Genomic DNA, 20,856 nt, shown 5'->3' on the forward strand with positions numbered 1-20,856 from the left:
TGGCATGTTTTGTTCTGGGGACGACGCAGTTGATAGACTACCTTACACAATTTGAGCAGAACTGCAAAAAGCCTTAAAGAGAGCGACTAAATTTGTGACTCAACCCAAAAATTCATTCGGTAAATTCGTTCTTTTTTTAATTTATGCAGCAACAAGAATTTAGAATTACCTATATACCAGTGTCACGTACCCCATACACAAGAATGGATCTTGAAGAAAACAAACTTCAACATCTCATACCCCTCCTTTGACAAACACATACTTTCATGATGTGGAAACGGACCTCTTATACATAGTCTACCAGCAGCCAAAAAAATAATAATAAATATAATTGAAATACTTTATATATTAATAATAATTACAGTAGAACGAAGCGTGGACCTTTATCTCAGTTCCTATGTTTTACAGAAAAAGAAAAGAAAAACACTATACAAGTTCCGTTGCTTGCTTTGCATAAAATCTTTATTCTCACCTGTAATTACAGCCTTTAACTATAAATACCACCCCTCCTACTATAAAAAGAAAAAAAGAAAAAAAAAAGACCAAGTTAGACACTTTAACCATCTCCTTTATTCTATAGTTGAATTCTTCCCATTTTTCCTTATTCTACTCTCAATATACAAAATGCAATTCTGAATAGACCTTGTATTGTATCTGAGGTTGTTTGTGTATCCAAGACAACAATTTCAATGGAACTTGACACCATCGTGATGATCTCGCTTCTCTTCTTCTTTGCTTGTGATGATCTCACTTCAATCAAGCAACTTGAAATTAGAATTGAAATTGAGATTGAGTTTGAGACTGAGATCTCTCGCAAATACGCTTAGCATTTTCAATGGCTTTATCTAGTTTACCATACATTTGAACAGAAGAATCTGCAAATTTATTTAACTGTCCAAAAAATGCCACCAAGCTTGATCGGAAACTATTAAAACCTGAAATGAAATCCTCCAAACCCTCGTCTCTTAATCCATCAACTGCAGAATCACTCTTGTTATCAGCCTTACCATCTTTCTTCTCTTGGCGTGGTAAAAGGCGGCTGGTTTCGGCAGCTAAATTTTTTATAGAATCCACGACATCTTTATATTGTAACAGATTCATTTCTTCCAACCAAAAATCACAGACGACATATATAGGGGGGCCAAAGTTTCTTACGTTTGGGCGGCTTTGTGACTTTCTTTTTCTTTTGGTGGAGCCTTCTGCTATGGAGACACATTTGAAGAGCCATTTATTTAGAGAATCAATATAGGACTTCTGAGCAATGATCCACTTACTGAAACTTGATGACAGAGAATTAAGCTCATTTTCAAGACGGAGAGTACTCTGCCTATGTGATTCTGAATGTACTGAGAGCTTGGTGTTGCCATTGTTGAGCGCAACCGATATGATGTCAAACTGAAGCTTGTGGCATTCCAACATGACCTCCCACATCCGACTTAACCTAACATAGGCACAAAGAACAGGGTAAATGAAATGCAAAACATTATTAGGAGAAATTCACATGTTGTTTCTTGGTACAATATTTTTACTATAAGGTTTATAACATAATATACTATAACTTTGCAATTGTATCATCATAGACACTCGTTCAAAACTGTTATCAGTTGCTAACTTTGAATGCAAGGGATAACAATCTTATTGACATGTAAACTCTCAACTTCATCAAAGACACTGTATAATGATAAATGGTTATCTAAATGATTATGCAAATTGTGGATTGCCATGCCATTCAAGACAGAAAAAAAAAACTAGTTCTTAACTTGTAATCAACATAAAAATATGATCACTCAACATCCTTACCTTAATGAACAAAAAAATCAACCATAACAAGTAGGGGTGTTTGACATTGTTTTCATAAAACAATTTTTGAAACAAAGTTACAAAAAAAAAATTGAGAGCAACAAAAAGTTGTTTTATTCTTTTTTTGTGCATTTTTTTTTCACACATCACTTTTTAATTATTATTATTTCACATCATTTATTCTCACATTAGTTTCTCTATCATCACTTTCTATCTCCTTATTTTCTCTTTCATCACTTTCTCTCTCCTTATGTTTTCTCTCTCACCGTTTTTCCTCTTCTCACTTTCTATCATTTCATTCTCTCTCATCATTAACTATTAACTTATTTTTTCTCTCGTCACTTATTATCTCATTATTTTCTCTATCATCACTTACTATATCTTCATTTTTCCTCTTATCACTTTCTCTCTTGTCATTTTCTCTCATCACTCCTCTCTCTTTACTTTCTTATTTTTTGCATCAGTTTCTCTCTTCCCAATTTCTCTTTCCTCAAATTTTATGACCTTACTTTCTCACTACTTATTTTTCATCACTTTTCCTTTCACATTACTTTATCTCATTATTTATTACAAATTATTAAAAGATTTTTCGTTGTAAATATATTTATTCATTTTTTTTTAAGATTTTTTTCAAAAAAATTATTTTTCGAAAATATTAACTAATTGTTCTTTGAAAAATACAAAAATTGTTTTATGTTTTCCTTTGTGAAAACAAAAAACAAAAACAATGCATGCCCAAAGTTTCTAGTAGTATTTATGCATGGTACAATGAGCTTGTCCGTATAAAAAAGAACAAATAAAACCAGAACCAGCAATTAAAAACCGTCAAACACATACCCGTCAATCAATTCCTCAAGCTGTGGCTGGAGCTCTTTGTCCCTTATTTCTTCAATTCTTTTCGATATAGAATAAATTCTATGAATAGCCACTCTAATTCTCGAATGAAGATCCTTGATATCAGAACGAGTTTTATCAATTTTTTGAGAACTTTCAGCATTTGATTCTAGCTGCCTCAGAAACCTACACTTTATGTCGTACTCCCTCCTGACAGTCTCACTGGCCTGAAACAAGAAATCCCAAAGTGTGATTTAAAATTGATTTGATGAGAAGTAAAATCCTTGCTATGCAGCCTAATGACTACGCATAAAAGGTCTTCGTATGGTTTATTTGCTTTAGATGTTTTATATTCTTCCACCATATACCAAACCAAGATCCACAATTAGAAGGCTGTTCACTGAATCCCCAACACATTATAAGCAAGTGAATAATTCTTTAAAAGGCAAATGCAACAAACCTTTGACCCTAGTAAGCATAAAAAGTATGTAAAACGAAACACATACATAAAACCTAGTATACAGAAAGTTGAATAAATACATATATTAAATTATATACTTACAAATTTGTTAAAATTAAATGTTACACTTCAGAAAACAAATCTAATGCAACACATATATAAATGATTTTAATAACTACAATTTTTTTTTAAAAAAATCACTCACAACTCATCTTTAATTAAAAAAAAATCAAATTATAAGAAGTTGTGAAAAGAATGAAAACGTTTCATCACACTAGCTGTATAAATGAAAACAATTTTATTGTTGACCAAAATAAATACAGAAACTAAAGCTTGTGTACTAGTACCTTCACTTCATCATACAGTTTTCTCTCCCAAGCATACAACCTATCCAAGGTTGAGACATGACTACCTGAGACCATGCCGATATTTTCAAATACATTACCAGTCAAGTCCTCAATGTCATCTTTTGAGTTTGCTCCTACAGGATATCTAGATGAAGATGATCGAGATGATGCTGTCCTATGCCAAGTTATATACTTAACATCTGTTTGAACAGGTTCTGCAATAAATAACAATGCTATGTGATTTATAAAATTAGAATCAAAGTAAAGGGAACAATGTCATACAGCCTTGTCAATTAAAATCTAGCACCCTAAACAATTTTTTAACACACCATGGATATGCTTTAAATCAAATTGATGAGCCATGACAAAACCATGAAGTTTTCTTCATTCCCTTGGTTGAAAGAGGAAACAGCCCTTTAAGGTATCCCATTTCCCCTAGCCTTGAGAAATGATCTCACAGATTGAGACCATTCTAGCTTTTTATTAGGTCCAAGTTTGATGGTGGTGATACGAATGTTTGGGTGATCATTGTGAGTAGCAATAGGATTTTGAGTGAGAGGAGTAGCCAGATGTTCTGAGCCTTGGTATTGGAATTTGTAGGCATAGTTTAAAAAACATCAAAAGGCTTAGAATCAAGCCCTACCAAGGACAAGTTAAGAAGACCTTAACCAAATCTATTAATACTAAATTAAAAGTAATATGAAAATACTGACTTGAATTCCTCATTTCACAATGTACATTATATAAGAGTACATCTACGAGACACATCAAAACTAATTGCAGGAACCCCTAAAGGCATGATGGAAAATTTCTAAAATGGAAAGGATCAGCAAACTAATCTTCCTATTTAGGGCAGGTTAACACAGAGTAATATTTTGAAGCAGGGAATGAATTCTATGTCTAAAGACTTGTTATCTCTGAGAATTAGGACACTGATTCTTGCCAACACATTCCATGTGATTTAATATTTCTTTTTCTTTCCCGACAAAAAAATAAAAATAAAATCTTTTTCGTAAGGATGCCATTTGATCTTTTGAACCAATATAACAATGACAGACTGCATATCTTTTATGGTTGAATAAGTTGATAACATATTCATAGTAATCGGCATAACAAGTTCTTCTTCCTTTTACATAAATAAAATATATATTTAAAAAATTCTACAATCTACAACATACACATACAAGATCACCAGCAAGTATAGACAACTTACCTTCTTGAACCTGACTCGGATCTTCTTCTCCACAAGAGAAACAGGTTTTCAGTAACGTAGATGGTGTTGGGCCACCTGATAAGGAAAAAATTATTTTGTTTTAATCTTTCACCAATATGCAAAAGAAGAAATACTTCTAGCTGTGCAGAGAAGGAGAAGTTTGAAGACGAAACTTCTCTAAAATTTTACGGATCAAACATATTCTATAGCATGAAGAATACAGGTGTCAAGATTGAAGCCATGAGCCCCACCAAGAAAAAGAGGACAAATCTGCTAGATTATGCAGTTCTTTTTACATTTGACTGGTATGGGATGTTAATCAAACCCATCTTTAAATCGACATTGACATATTAATGCAGATTGTAGATAGAGTATGTCAAATATCACTAAATAATAACATAAATTCCATGAAAAAAATATATATTAATAATAATAATAAGAGCTGATAATCATCAACGAATATATAATGAAACTAGAAGCGGGAAGGGGGTTGAGTGAGAGAAATAGAGAATCTTACTTTGTTTCCCAGGCAACATTGGTCGAAAGTGCAATTTATTTGCTTCAAGCATTCTTGGAACTTCTTTACCAGAATCGGAAGCTTTTGAAAACAGAAATTCAATATCTTTCATGCTTGAAAATAAATCCTTAGGGACAACCTTATTTTCGATGCAACCTTCTTTTACTTGAGGTTTATTTGTCTCAACTGGGACTACTACTGATTCTTTGGCTCTCAATGGTGATAAATCAGGAGACTTGCTTTTTTCCCCATTCAATACCTCAGAACTTGAGGCTGCAGTTTCTGTGGAAGGCATGAAAAGAGTATTTTTTCCCCCATTCAATGACTTTGTTTCTGAAGATGCAGTTCCAGCAGAAGGCACTGAAGTTGAAGCATTAACATCACCAGTATCATGCACTCTATTGAAATTTTCAAAACTCCGAACCAGAGAAACTGTGGCTGGCTCATCAAATTCATCTTCAGAATCTTGAGAATCTTCCTTTCCACGTAAAGATGTCCTTTCTTCATCATCTTCCAGCTCAGGAATTCCCTCCTCTTCCCTAAGACGATTTATATCATCAGAGTGCTCGAACTCATGGCTCATAGCCTTGTCTTCTTGGAAAGAAGTTTGATGGTCAACTGGATGGAAAAGACCAAAGAAATCCCATGGAAGAGTTTCAGAAGGAAGGGAAGTATCTTCAAATGGGGAGCCTTGAGGCACTTCAGTGGAACGTGGAGTGGTATTTTGTGGTGTACTTGATGTAGTCACTGTCCCAACAAATGGTATTGGGGGTTTTTCTTCAACCTTTTTGGAAATGTTACCACTGAATTTCATATGATTTATGTGAATTCGACTAGAGCTAGGAGGGGAAGGAGTTGGAGAAAAAATTTCAGTGGCATCTATATGTTGGGAGACAGATGGAGAAGAAAATGAAAACTGAGAATGGGTCTTCTCAGTCAGAGCAAGAGGTTCGGGCGTTGCAGTAGTGGAAGTATACAAGGAAGATTCAACTAGAGCTTCGGGCTCTACAAATTTTTTAAGAGCCACTCCGGTGCTCCTTAGTGACTGAATATATGCAACATGAGCTGCTGCTAGTGCGCACCTCCCATCAAGTGCTTGCCTAACAAACTTCTTCCTGTCACGACATAGCTGCAGGGCTTTATCTTCTTCTACTCTTGAGCTAGAAACGCCCATTTTATAATACCTGGCTGCTATATATTCCTCCTATGATGGGATGAGGACATAATCTCCTTCTTGAAGTTTAGTAGTCTGTAGATACATTAAAAGAGGGAAAGAGGGAGGGAATTACAACTTATGTGGCAGAGCAGAAGCCTTCTTCTAAGTGCTTGTTTAATTGATAACATTTTTCTTTCTTATTATCTCCAAATAGTTTCAGCATTTGCATATGAACTTTAATAGTACACTCAAACGAAGGCCATGGGGAAGGATGATAAAAATAACTGCTAAAGTTCTCATGTACACTGTCATATCATATACTCTAGAAGGCATCTACGTAACTTAACTTCTTCGTAAAGGACTTTAAATAATAAATTTATACCCAAAAAAAAATCGAAGAAAGTAGTTTGAGCTGACAAAAGTTCAATATTCTAAAAAAAATGACATGAAGCATGTACCACAGTGCAAACGAAAGAAACAGCGAGGTTTAAAAACACCAACCTCCACATATTGGAACAATGAAGCAATGAAGCATAGATAAATGAACATTCGGTGAATAATGATAAAAAATTACAACTTTCAATGTTTTTAAAATCCAATCCAATCTAGCAACCAGGATGAACAGCACTTGAAAGACATGATGAAAATAATATATACCTATAAATTTACTTTATTTATATGTGTACAAAAATACCACCAACAACATAAGAAAAATTAAGGAAACATATGTAAGCAATGAAAGCCAGTCAAGGAAATGGACAAGAGTTAAATTAAACTGCTAAAAGCAAAAGGCTTTTGCCTCCTTCAAGTTTTCCTTTTCTTTTTTCTGTAATCTTTTTCGTTTTCCCCTTTTTATTATCTTTTTAAAATCTAGATCAAAGTTATGCAGAACCCAGATAGAGCGTAGACAAACTAAAAACTTCCAATGAGAAAGCTTTTAGCCTTGGATCACATCAGAGAGTAATCAAATGCAAATGAAAAAGCTATGAAACTAACCAAAACAAACATTAACAAAAGCTATGAAACTATCAACTTTCATAACCCCAATGCAAAAGATATTTTCCATCATCTAAGTTCTTATCTATGCTTGATCAGTCCCAAACGAACAAACAAACAAACAAACAATTCCATAAAGGGGAGAGACAGAGAACTGACATAGAAGAAACCCAGTTCAGAATAACTTAAAGTCAAAATTCATCAACTTAAAGTCTAAAACTCACTGAAAACTGCCATAATTTGACAAATGAACAAATTAACAAGAAAATAAAACTGCCAAAATTTTCATCACCATCAATCAAAACCGAGAAAGATACCTAAAAATACAGAGAAAGAGAGAAAAAAAAAAACTATTTAAACTATCAATCGAAAGACGAAGGAACGAATCCAAAACAGAACAACAGCTCGAACAATCTCAGGTCTCCATAAACAAGTGAACAGAAATTCAACATAATATTAAAAAAATAAACCAGGAAAAAAAATCAAAGGAGAATGATGAAAAAGTAAAATTGAGTGGTGTACCCCCGAGAAGTGAAGAGAGGCGAATGGTGTGATTACCCTCGAGAAGTGAAGAGAGGCGAATGGTGTAAATGGAAGCTAGCTTGGATTTCAGAGAAGTTCCATGGATGAAAATCATTGAATTGAGAGCAGTGTATGAATTTCAGAGAAGGAGAGGAGAGAGAAGCACAGAACTTTCCAACTTTTATTATTTTAATTAATAAATTTACAGAAGAGAGAGAAAGAGAATTGGAATTGGCCACTTCCATGCAAAAGAGGCATATCACTGAGTCTGCGTGGACTCTGGACCCTACTTTCCCTTATTTATCATACGCGTGTCTTCTACGCGCTTTATTGTTTTATTTGTTTAAGAAAAGATTCTTTAGTCTGAGTGAGTTATCAACTGGAGTTAGACGAAATAGTATTTTAACGGCTGAACTGAACTGAACTGAACTGAAGCATATTTATATCACTTCTCCATTCATTATTTTCCTGTTTTTCTTTTTTGGAGAAATTATTTCCATATGTTTTCATTTTAGAAATGTTTTAACTTCTAATTGTCTTGTAATTAAGTTTTTTTTTTTAAAAAAAATTAAAACTAAATTTCAAATGAATTGATAAAGTAAGATCAAATTTATAGTTTGGGAATTCAACAAAAAAATTCAAAATACATTCGAATGGAAACACATAAAAGCACTTTTTTTTTACAGATTTTTTTAATTTATGTTAGTATAAACGATTTAATTGCTAAAAATATTACAACTTGAATAACTAAAATCAGAAGTTTATATTGATTCGAAATCTTAACAAGTAAAACGTCGTTTGATTTAGTTCTCAAATGGTTTTAAGTTTACTAATTAACTGGTAGATACAGTTCTCAAATGTTGTTTGAGAAATCTTTATCATCCATTTCGTTTTTTTATAATAAAAATGATGTATACAACCTTGACTTGAATACTATTAAGTTAATAATCCTTCGTTTTGGACCATATATATAAGGGATAGATGCTTAATAATTAAGCAAATGTTTTTTTTTTTTTTTTTAAATAAGAATTCACTAATATTTTAAGTTTGAGCTAGGACCCTTCTAGCGTCGCTTATAATAAGATTTGATCGAAAGAGATCCAAAGCAAAAAAGTGAGTTTTGTGTCGGTTTAGTTGGAAGTAAACGACAATGTTTTATGATATGTATATATATATATATATAATTTAAAAAGAATAATAAAATTATTATATGTGGTTCTTCTATAGTCTTATATTCTTTAGAGTTGTTATTGGACAAAATGACTTTTCATTTAGTTGCCCCTTTAGTCATTTGCTTATATTGATTAAATTATTAATTTATATGGCGTTGGAAAGTTGGATTTTTTAGTGTAATTGTAGATTCCTTCTTAATCACCTTATTCCCTCTCAAAAGAAAAAAAGAAAAAAAAAGTCACTTTCATGGTAACTTTTTAATATATAAATAAGCTTCACAGCTGCGCCCTTCGCTCCGATCCATAGACATATAATATAAAGTTTAAAAGTAGTTCATGACTAAATTCCAATATTAATTAAATAAAACAAGTATTTTTTAATTGAAATTGAGGAATGGGTTATATTCAGTAGTACTAGGTAGTATAATATATATATATATATATATATATATATATAAGGGGACGATTTAAATGGGATATGTGTTTTGCCTCTACCGATAGAGTTATCTTTGTTTTTAACGCATGAAAAAATTATAATCTAATTTTTGTTTATACGATGACGGACATTTTAGTTATTTAAGGTATTTTATTAATTTTAAAAAAATTATGAATAATTTATTATATTGAAAATAAACTTTAAAATAATTTGTTTTACGCATGTATAAAGTTTCAAAATAAATTATTTATTATTTTCAGCACTGTAAATTATTTAGAATTTCACACAAATTTGTGATGATTTTAAATATCTATATTGTACACTATCATATAAAAATTGAATTGTAATCTATCCATATACCAAAAACACTAAACACATGTTGTTTTTAAGCCTGTTGTATACGTGCATAATACAAATTATTTTGAAGTTTTTTTTTTCACCGTAAATTATTCAAAATTTCTTGAAAATTAGTAGGATGCATATTATAACTACAGTGTACACTGTCATATAAAAAAATTTGGATTATAATTTCTTCACGAACTAAAAACAAAGACGTCTCTATCAATACGGACAAAAGACATATTCTTATTGTAGAATTTTCCAATATATATATATATATGACAATTCTTCTATAGGGGCTTCACTTTAAGCTCTACCGGTAAGGCTTTCAGTGTTTCTCGACCCGTGAATAGTTTTCGGCGCGACTTTTTTTTATGACCGTATATATTGTAGCTATTTAGAGCATCCTGCAAATTTTCAGAAAATTCCGAATATTTTACAGTACCAAAAACTATGTTCAAACATGTTGTTTTCCACGTGCATAAAAAAAAATTAGTCACGCGTGCAACAACATGTTTGAACCTAGTTTTCGGTACTGTAAACTATTCAGAATTTTCTGAAAATTTGCAGGATGCTCTAAATAGCTACAATATACACGGTCATAAAAAAAATCGCGCCAAAAACTATTCACGGGTTGTAAACACTGAAAGCCCTACCGGTAAGGCTTAAAGTGAAACCCCTATAAGAGAATTCCCCTATACATATAGGGTAATTTTGCTATACGAATGTGGAATTAGTCTGAACCGGTAAGACTCTTTTTTAACTAATTGAAATTGGCAACGTGTTGTCCTTTTTGGGTGTAATATAGGTATTGTCTCTTTATTTGTTTTATTAATTATATTTGGGAAATTTGTAACATAAATATTTATGTAGTTAGATTTGTTGCACTTAAATATCTATGTAAAAAAATTAGTGACAAGAATACTTACCGTTACTCATTTGGTGTAGACGTTGGTCCTTGAGTTATTTATTATGTTCAAGACCTACTTGGTAGTCTCCGGTCCACATCTAATTAGTTCAATTATTTTTTATTTTAAATATATTAAAAATTAATAAAAAATAATTGTAATAAAACAAAAATATAGAAAATAAAAATAATTTTTTAAACTTTTTTAAAATTCTTCTTCTTCTTCTTCTTCTTACTGATCGGGCATTAAAGAAATGTGTCAAAGAGAAATGCATTTGGTATATCAACATCAATTCTTCTATTTCTTTATCTTGTTTATATATCAAGATTTTTCTTTTTCTATTTCATTTTTAAAAAAATAAAAAAAGTTCAGTATATTTAATCATTTTTATTTTTTCTTCCCATTTATCTGTTTCTTTATATATATAAATCAATATTTTGTAATATCTTTTTTAATCATTTCCATAGGTAGCATTTTCTTTTTTCTCATTAATTTTCTTAGAACCAATAGGTTTTTGTTCTTTTATTTTATAAAATTAAATTATATAATTTTATCTTAATTTTTCAATTAAATATTTTAATAAGTTTATTCAATTTATTTTTTACAATAGATTTAATAATAGTAACACAAAGTAGAAAAAAACTCTATTAATTATAGAAAAAAATGTTCAATAGAAAAATATTGTTAAGAGATCATGATCATATCTCAACAATCTGTTTTTATAATTTTTTATATAAAAAAAAGACACAAAAATGTTTTAAATTATAGTTTTTCTCTAAAAAAAAGAATAATGTTGATTTATATATATGTAACTAAGATAAAGAAAAATAAAAATAAATATGGTAGGAAAAAAAGACAAAACAAAAAATAAAAAGAAACATTATTGGGTATATTATATATACACATATGACTAAGAAAAAAATGAATTAGAAAAAGAAAGAGAATTGATATATAAACAAGATATAGACAGAGAAAAAAAAATGTTCTAGGACAGGTAGAAAAAAATACAAAAAAATTGAAGAAAAAATTATTAAATATATGCAACTAAGAAAACAAATATTAATAGTAATAAAAGTTAAGTCGGGAACTAGAAATAACAAGTGCATTTCTTTTTTGAAAAAATTACATTTCACAATCTATAATTGAATTTATTTTCAAATTTAACCTCAAAAATTTTAATTACAAAAATAACATTTTTTATACCTCATATAAAAATAATGCATATCTCATATAAGAATTGTCAACACTAAAATAATTATTTAATTCTCTCTCTTCTCCATAACTTTAAAAAAAAAAAAAAAAAAAAAACTTGTCACACCATTGATCATTTTGGCTCAAGACTAGTACCATCACGACCTAGCCATCATTTGAATCAAAAGTAACCATTTGGTTGCTTATAAATACCAATAAGATTCTGGTTAGTTACTTTTTTATATAAAAAAAAATATTTAGTTAATTAACTTTAATATTATTTTCAAAATTTGGTTAATTGGTTTATGTTATACATGCAAAGTAACTTTTTAAGAGTAATTCCAAGTATGTTATGAAAAAAATAACTAATTGGTATTATTTTCTAATAAGTTATTCATATCAACTTGGAATTATAGTAACTTTTTATACTATATGATGACTAATTAGTTTCTAAAATAGATTTGAAGGTAATGTAAAAATATCTTAAATAATAAGACATGCAAATTACATAAGTGACTAAAAAAGTTTATTAAAAGTTAATGTGTAGTATACTAAATTAATTTTTATTAATAAACTTTACGATAACTTATTATACTATATGACAATTTATTAATTTTTGAAATAAGTTTGAAGGTTACCAAAATGTATCTCAAATAATAAAATACTATAATATAACCTAAAAATAATTGATTGGTATATTAAGATATTTATAAATAAGTCTTGGAGGTAACTAAAAGGTACTGAAATAATATGATAATATGTTGACGGTGAGAACTCGTCAACCAAGTTGAGTTAGAAAAATCAAAGTCTATTGCTTATTAATGAAGAACTTCAACTATATAATCAGAAACTTAGAAAATAGTTGCAGAAGAAAAATGGGGAAAAGAACTTGTATTCCTTTGTTGTCTCAAGCTACAATGTTTTTTCCAACCCCCTTCCATGTGGAAGTGGGGTTCCCTTTATAGTGGGCTCTAATGGCCCCTGATACATTGTGGTCCAGGGGACCAGATAGTACACAAGTACATTGTCAGGAGAGTGGTCTCAGGGATAGTGGTGTTGGCTCCAGTACATGGTCAGGTTCTGTGGGGATGTCTCCACTACTTATTTAGTACAAGTGTTAGAGGAGTGGCTCCAGGCGTAGTGGTGCTGGTGGTGGTGTCAACTCTGACATCTGGTTAGAAGCATACAGGTCATGTCCCCTCTCCTAGTACTCCCACTACTTGTATGGCATGAGTATTCGGATCAGACATACGGGGTCTTAAAGGTCGTACCTCGTACAAGATCGTACTGGTACGACCCTTTTGAATTATACTAGGGCTTTTACTTCTAAATGTTAGGGTCTCCATAGGTCTTCATAGGAGACACCCTCTTGAGGTGTAGGGTGCAAGACACCCAGTGCACGTAGGGGTCGTGGCGCGAAACAGAGCTCTTAGGTCCTTGGCGCAAGGCGCCCAAAGCACCTCAAGCCACCCACGAGACGTGGGTGATAGGTGCGCGAGACGGCCCCTCGCGAGGCCCTGGTGGCGCGGCACTGATGGCGCGAGACGCCCCCTCGCGAGGCCTTTGTGGCGCGGCCCTGATGGCGCGAGACGCCCCCCCGCGAGGCCCTGGTGGCGCAGCATGTCTTGAGGCTCTGCGCGCGCAGATCCCATGTCGCGCGGCCATGCTAAGGATCCCACTCAAGGGGAGGCAGTCGCGAGATGGGTCTCGCGAGGGGCTGATGCGCATGACATGGGGCGTTGCTTGGTGTGCGAGCCGTGGCCTTGCTGGGTGCGCTGAGTGGAGGCAGTCGCGAGATGGGTCTCATGAGAGGCTCTTGCATGAGGCATGGCCTCGCTGGGTGCATAGGTGCTAGGCACGCCGAGAATATCATCACTTGCCTCCTTGCGAGAAGATGGTGGCCCAAGGGCCTTGTGGCACAAGCATGTATTTAGGCGTTTAGGGGACCTTAGCGTGTGCTTTGGACCTTTCATAAGTACAGAATTTTGAGCATCTACAATATAAAAATAAAATTTTTAATAAAAAAATGTGACTAATTAGTAACTTATCACCATTATAAGTAACCAATGTTACTTTTGAAGACAGAAAAACCGAAAATTTAAAATTTCAGGAATATTTCTAATTCAGATATATTATTTTTATAATTAAATATTTTTTTTGATGATGTGGCAAAGTATTTTATAAATAAAATTTAAATATAATTTTTGTAATTATTTTATATTATATGCCTCTTCTTTTTATGTAAATGGTCCCATATATAATTAAATAAAATATTAATAAAAACTTTGACACATCATTATCCATCAACTCAGAGAACAAGCATTTTGTCATTTAAAAGGATCCAATACATTCAATCTCACGATAATCAAAACAAATACTACCGTTGGATGAAGGATCAAGGGCCAAGAAAAGAACCCTCTCGGTAGAGACCATTTCAGCACCATTATAGCAGAATTACCCCTTATATTTATAGTAGCCAAACTACATTATTTTTTGGGTCAACATTTATTTCTGAAATATGTTACTAATAAATAAGCTTATAACGTTCGTATTCCATTTGTAGCCACTCACTTGGGTTGGTCATATTTGTCTTCTGGTACATTATATTGAAGAATAAATTCATCAATATTATATATATATTATTTCATCCTTCTTCCTTTTTGTATTTACATTACTAATAATAAAAGACATCATATGCATATGCCAGTCCCGCCTTATCTTAAGGCCGGTGAGGCAGATGTCTAAAGGTCCTAACATAAGATGTCTTATTCTATGTTTGTATATATTACATTTTATATAAAATTAATGTATATTAATAAATGACTAATGTAAAACCACATATAAATGTTTGTAAAGTATAATAAAAATAATAATAAGAGAAAGACAAAATAAGAAAGGAAATGAAACACAAGAAAATGATAAACAAGATGATTAAATTATAATAGATTGTTTATCTCTGTTTTAAAATTCTCATTGTTAGTATTAGATTATTTTATATTAAATGCCAAAATTTATTATTCATAAAAAAATAATTAGCCAAAAAATGACATTTTTTATAAGCCCATCTAAGTTTTATAGGTAATAGTTTAGAGGTAGAAAAAAAATATCTAACATAAAATATGCATCAAATTCCTAATTAAAAAAATATGCATTAAATTATATTATTGTTAAAATTTGAAAAAAAAAAACGCCATTTTTTGTATTCGCCTATAGACCCGAATTCGCTCGGGCCGACCCTGGTATATGCTTGTGTTTGTCTTCTTATTCTTAATAAAAAATAAATCAAGTATTAATGCTTGTATTAATAAGAATGCTCATTATTAAGGTGGACATATTTTAGAAAAAATCTTTGGATCCTTATCGTAATAAATTATTCAAGGCTTGAGACAATGGAAAGAAGTGTCATCATTTAATTACTCCTTTTACTTTGACTAAAAAGTGACTTTAGGATTAGTTTGGCCTTTTTGGTAAAAGACAACTGTAATAGCAAAAATCAATATATGCAAATGCAGAAGCTATAGGTACATAGTAGCATGATTTAGGTGGAAAGAAAAAATCGAGGTTAAAAAGGAGCAGATTTGACCATTAGAAATACATGTATTAATAATTTATAAAAGAAATAAAGGAAGGAAGTAAAGTTAAAGAGATTAGGAAATGCATGTGAGTAAGATCTAAACAAATCTGAAACAGCTTTATAATATTTGGCTTCTACTATTTTAAATGGATTCTTATATTGTCAACTACTGAAAAAACAGCCAAATAACCAAACGACACTATTATTATTACCATGTGTCTTTACGTACGTTATGCCTCCTACCTCTTCCTCTTACCATTTTTTCTCTTTTTTTTTTTCTTTCTTTCCTTTTATTAAATATGTGAAATAGACAGCTCTTACTTTATTCTTTTACGAGAAAAGGATCATGACCACCACTAAATGCATTGTCAACAAGAATTTACAATAGGTGTTCTTTTTGTTAGGAAATCAAATTAGAAATAAGGCTGAAAATAATTTAATCAAATTATGAAAATAGTAGCAATTTAATAGAGTAATAATTAAAATATATATATATATTTATATGATTGTTGATAAAATATTGGTCGAACTAGACTTGTGTTTAGAGCTCTCAAATTGGAGAGCCTCACTCAATTATAATTTAGTCAATTTTTTATATAAATAAAATAAAATTACTTAATTAATATTATTAAAATCGATTGGCCCTAAACTATTAGAGCCGACCCTCATTGGTGTTGGTAGGAATTGAGGCTTCAGTACGCAATTTTTTTAAGAGAGTTGTATTTACACTTTAGTAATACATTAATATACAACTCAAGTTAATTATACCCTATTCTATAAATAAAAAACATATTTATTTATAATTATATCCCATGTATTTTTTATATTAGGTCTACAATTCTATACCCAATTCACACACAAAAAAAGTATAAATAAAATAAAATTATGCACGTCCATAATTAGAAATTAAAGTTTTTAAAAAACAAATTAAATAATTCTTAATAAAAATAGATAACTAAATAAAAAATGTAAAAATTTAATACAATCTCATACATAAAGTTATGAAAAATTAATTTAAAAAATATAATAAACTTACCTCATAATAGATAATTTTTCTAGTGATTTTTTTTATTAGTGTAGTTTCATAAATTTTAGAGACTTAAAAGACTCCATTTAAATGAAAAAAAAAATTATAGTTTTAATTTTATTTGAAATAAGGGTTTATTAAGTGTAAATTTTTTTATAAATATAGCTAAAGATTTTAAAATGTATATTTGAGTCATTTTACTTATGATAAATATGTAATAATTTCTATTTTTGAAAATAGGGCTTTTACATACATTTATGAGGAGTAAATATAACTCCCTTTTTTATATAAAAAAAATATAGTTTTGCAAGAGAATAAATGTAACGCCCGGTGTATTTAAGATAGTGCAAGACTTGATAATCAAGTCGTTTGAACAAAAATGTGTTTATAAAGTCAACTAACAAGTTAGGGTTAAAAGATTTTGATCGTAAAATTGTTGATTTTCATTAAAATAAGAGTTTGATCCACGGGATCCTAAAAATAATGTTTACATGGCGGTTACAACCCTCAAAATAAATACAACAATAAGTAGCCTAAATAGTAAAATACAATTTTTGGCTCTAGTCCCTGTAAATCCCTCGGCTGTGGCGGTCGAGCAGCTGCCAATGTACACACTACCCCCAAAGCTTTCCAACTCATGGTTGATCCAGCTTTTCTTTTTCTTTACCAGCACCACGTAGCACTCGTGGGCCAAGACTCTGCAAGAAAACCAAAGTCAACAAGCATAGATAACAACAGAATGTGCATAGTGAACTTTAGATCAAATAGTTCAACCAACAACAGAGTATGACCATAAATTAGGCAACCGTAAACATATACTTCCAAACATATAATTCAATCTTAATACAAATATTTAGGTGTTGGCGCCCTTAGGCCGAGCCCTCTGGTTATTTAGCTAATCCCGGCTCGCTTAGGCCGAGCTACGTTCAGTACACTCAACATCAGCCCCAGCTCCCTTAGGCCGTACTTTCACATCACACATAACAGATATACAAGTTGCATAACACATATATTCATTTACAGGGGATCTCATTCTCATTCACAACTTGAGTGTAGTTTTCTTACCTCGAGTCCTGAGCGGAGGATGTGGAGCGGTCCCGAGCACGATCCTCAATCTCGAGCCTTAATGGTAACCCTAGTCACAGACGACAATGGATAACTATCAAAATCTAATCCAATTCAATACTTTGGAATCAAATACTAGTCTCCAGGTAGTAGAATTCGTCCCAAGCGCTTATGTTTAAGTTCCCGAGCCTCCCCAAACCTAAAAACCAATCTTGGCTATGGCTGCCTAGGCTGGTCGCGACCTGGCCCTAAGGGTCGTGGCGCACCCCAAGTCAGAGGTGCCAGCCTCTTGTCCCAGAGAGAGGGCGGGCCGCGATGCGCCCACAAGTCAGCAAGCCCCCCCCCCCCCCCCCCCCCCCTTGGATCACGCGGGTCGCGGCGCCCATGAATCACCCCCATGAACCCAGAAATCCCTGGGTTTCTCTACATTTTCTCCCAACTCAACAAAACCCCCTTGAACTCTATAACCAAACCCAGAATTGCGTCTAGGACTCTTAACCACACAACCTAGGCATAAAAATCACCCAAAATCCTACTGCAATTACCATCCCAAATTAGCAATCAATCAACATTCAAAAACCCAGTCAAAACTCATCCTAACAATCTGAATTTCCAGAAGAATCAAGACAAGATTCTTACCTCTGTTAATAGCCTCGATCTTCAGCAATTCCTTGACTGATCCTAGCTTAATTTCCCAAACTTCCCTGCTAAATCCCCAGGAGGGAGAGAGAGAGAACATGCAAGAGAGAGAGAGAGAGAGAGAGAGAGAGAGAGAGAGTTTGAGAAGTTTCTGTTAGGTTTTGATCACTCCCTAAGGTTTTTATTCAAGCTTATGTAGGATCTTGGAATTTAAATCTAGATGCATGCTTCCTATTATTTTTCCAAACACATAATAGAAAAATAGAATAACATGACATACATATGAACATTGGATTCGTAAATTAACATAAACACAATGATGTAGAAACTTACGAATACGCAGCGGAACTGGAACAACTCCTTCCTTCAATCTCTCTAACCCTTGATTCCTTTATGTAGCAGAGTATTATCAAGAGATTGAACTAGATCAGCAACACAGTCTTCCTCACCAAGCCTTTGATCAACCTAGAACTAGTGTGGGCTGGTTCTCAACACACGAGATAGAGATCTAGAAAGGAAGAAGAGATAGTGGCTAAGAAATGATTAGAGTGTCTAGGTTTTCACTTACCCAATGAATCAATTGAGACTGACTTATGAAAATCCTAGATATCATATTCCTTATATAGACAACTTAATGGGCTTTATTTAAATTTAAATTTTGAATTAATTAAAATAATAAACAAAAAGATAAAAGCCTTGGGCTCCTACAAATGGACTTGGGCCCAATACCTTTATTTTGAATTTAAATCCCAATTGGGCCTAAATTCAAAATATTTTATTTATTTATTTATTTTAATTAATTAAATCCTTATTCAAATTAACTAATTATAATTTGAAACTTGATTTAATTTTATTTATTGTTAATTGACACCAATTTATCAATATTAATAAATTTACCCAAAGATTCTCTTTTATTATTTAAATCTCACATCTCTATAAATTTTCCAAAATTGACCAATTCAACTTTAAAAAATCCTAATTGATAATTAAATCAATTAATTGAGACATTCTAGATGATTTACTGAAAGGTGATGCGGGGACCATGGATCCATGAAATCAAGCTCCAATAAGTTACCGTGAATTTATTTATGAATAATTTCACTACCTTATTAATTCTTCGTGACTCCACTATAGACTTGGAATTGAACTCTTAAATTCATAGAACGTATTTTCCAAACCATAAATACGTTATCCATTGTTATAGCCATTACAGTTAGTCAATCCTCTATCGATGACTTACTAACAAGCTGGGTGAAAATTACCGTTTTACCCCTCATCAGTATTTTATCCTTAACTCCCACTAAGTTCCTTATAAATGATATTTCCGTGAACTTAATCACAGAAATGAGATCTCAATCACTTAACCTTTTGAACAAAGCAATTAAGGAAATCATATTTTCACTTCTCATACAGAAGTTATAGATTTCATATCTATGAATAATACTCCCACTCAATTACATTACTAAATCTCCAAGATGTAAGCATGGGCTAGACCGTAGGGTAAGCTGGTAACGAACAACTCAAAAGATTTAAATATTATAATTAGCAGAATATTATCACTCAGAATTAAGATCAACTTAACCTATGGTCAATGTTGTGACATTAATTAGATTCGATAACAACGATACTTATTTATCAATCAATAATCAATATCGGTCCTAGTCCGATGTAACCAAATACATCCGATCATATCTACTTGGTCCATGCCTTGGACAAGACATCACACTCCTAATGTGTAAGTAGATCATATCGTAGATTTCCTAATCAGTGAAAAGCCAATGCACTGATGTAATCTAGGACTCGTTCTTTTGAGCATATAATTACAACTATAATCCACTGTGACCTAGTCACTATAATTGTAACTATCCATATGTTCAGGATTTTTATGAATGTTTGTATTAATTGAATAAGCATGTAATAAAACAAGCGAACAATGCAATTGAATAAAAAAAACAATTTATACTTCTTTTATTGATAATAATAACGTGTTACATAAGAAATATGGTTTTATTACGGGCATAAAACCCAACAGCTTAACCCCTACAAAAGACCGAAAAACCCCTGGTATTAACTGAGCCCCCTAATTGCCCTTAAGGGTAAAACAATCATTTGCCCCGTTTCCCGCTAATTCCTCGAGTCATCCTACAAATTCCCAATCAATCCCGACATACCAAACTAATCACCAAATACTTACCCGCTACTTGATAAATCCCCAAATATTAACTAAATTCCCAAAATACCCTAGGCTCACCCCAAGCCGGGTATTAAACCCCGCTGTGACTATTCCGCTAATCCGCTCACAAGGATGGCCTCGAGCCGAATACTGCAAATATATCCACTTAATAATGTGGTCCCAACCATTTAACGCATATAACCACATTTATGCCCTTAACATGCTAAAATTACAAATATGCCCTAATAACCAAGAACGGGCCCTCATGCATATTTAATACTAAAAACACATGCATATAAATATATTCATATTATCATATAAATCATGCATGCCACATAGTCACGCATTTAATTAATTAATCACACATATATCCAATTATGCCCTCCCAGCACGTTATTCAAGGCTCGAAACTTTATTAGCTTTTTGGGCTGTTACAATAAATACACCCAAATAATTTCTGAATTTTTTTTATAAAAGTCCTACGTCC

At 32.1% G+C, this 20,856-nt stretch overlaps 1 protein-coding gene across 2 annotated transcripts; it reads right to left on the reverse strand.

The window, feature by feature from the left end:
* Positions 1–316: 316 nt before the first annotated feature.
* LOC133788830 (protein ROLLING AND ERECT LEAF 2) lies at positions 317–8,075 on the reverse strand. 2 transcript variants are annotated; one of them, XM_062226448.1, is made up of 6 exons: positions 7,882–8,075; positions 5,172–6,420; positions 4,655–4,729; positions 3,442–3,656; positions 2,638–2,861; positions 317–1,441 (listed from the first exon to the last, which is right to left on the reverse strand). In XM_062226448.1, the coding sequence occupies exons 2-6, from the start codon at positions 6,343–6,345 to the stop codon at positions 772–774; spliced, it is 2,358 nt and encodes a 785-aa protein (XP_062082432.1). In that variant the 5' UTR covers positions 6,346–6,420; positions 7,882–8,075; the 3' UTR covers positions 317–771. The 2 variants fall into 2 exon arrangements, with proteins under 2 accessions (XP_062082432.1, XP_062082431.1); XM_062226447.1 differs by having other exon boundaries at positions 7,846–8,075.
* Positions 8,076–20,856: the final 12,781 nt, after the last annotated feature.

The sequence above is a fragment of the Humulus lupulus genome, chromosome 7, assembly GCF_963169125.1.
Source record: "Humulus lupulus chromosome 7, drHumLupu1.1, whole genome shotgun sequence".
In the NCBI taxonomy this organism is placed as follows: Eukaryota; Viridiplantae; Streptophyta; class Magnoliopsida; order Rosales; family Cannabaceae; genus Humulus; species Humulus lupulus.

What these genes read in the sequence shown, in the direction of transcription:
- LOC133788830 (XM_062226448.1), bottom strand. Translation starts at nt 6,345, where the DNA reads ATGGGCGTTTCTAGCTCAAGAGTAGAAGAAGATAAAGCCCTGCAGCTA. An exon ending in TCCGAGTCAGGTTCAAGAAG is followed by an intron (nt 3,657 to 4,654) that starts GTAAGTTGTCTA and finishes TATTTATTGCAG; the next exon opens with AACCTGTTCAAACAGATGTT. An exon ending in CTTGAGGAATTGATTGACGG is followed by an intron (nt 1,442 to 2,637) that starts GTATGTGTTTGA and finishes TGCCTATGTTAG; the next exon opens with GTTAAGTCGGATGTGGGAGG.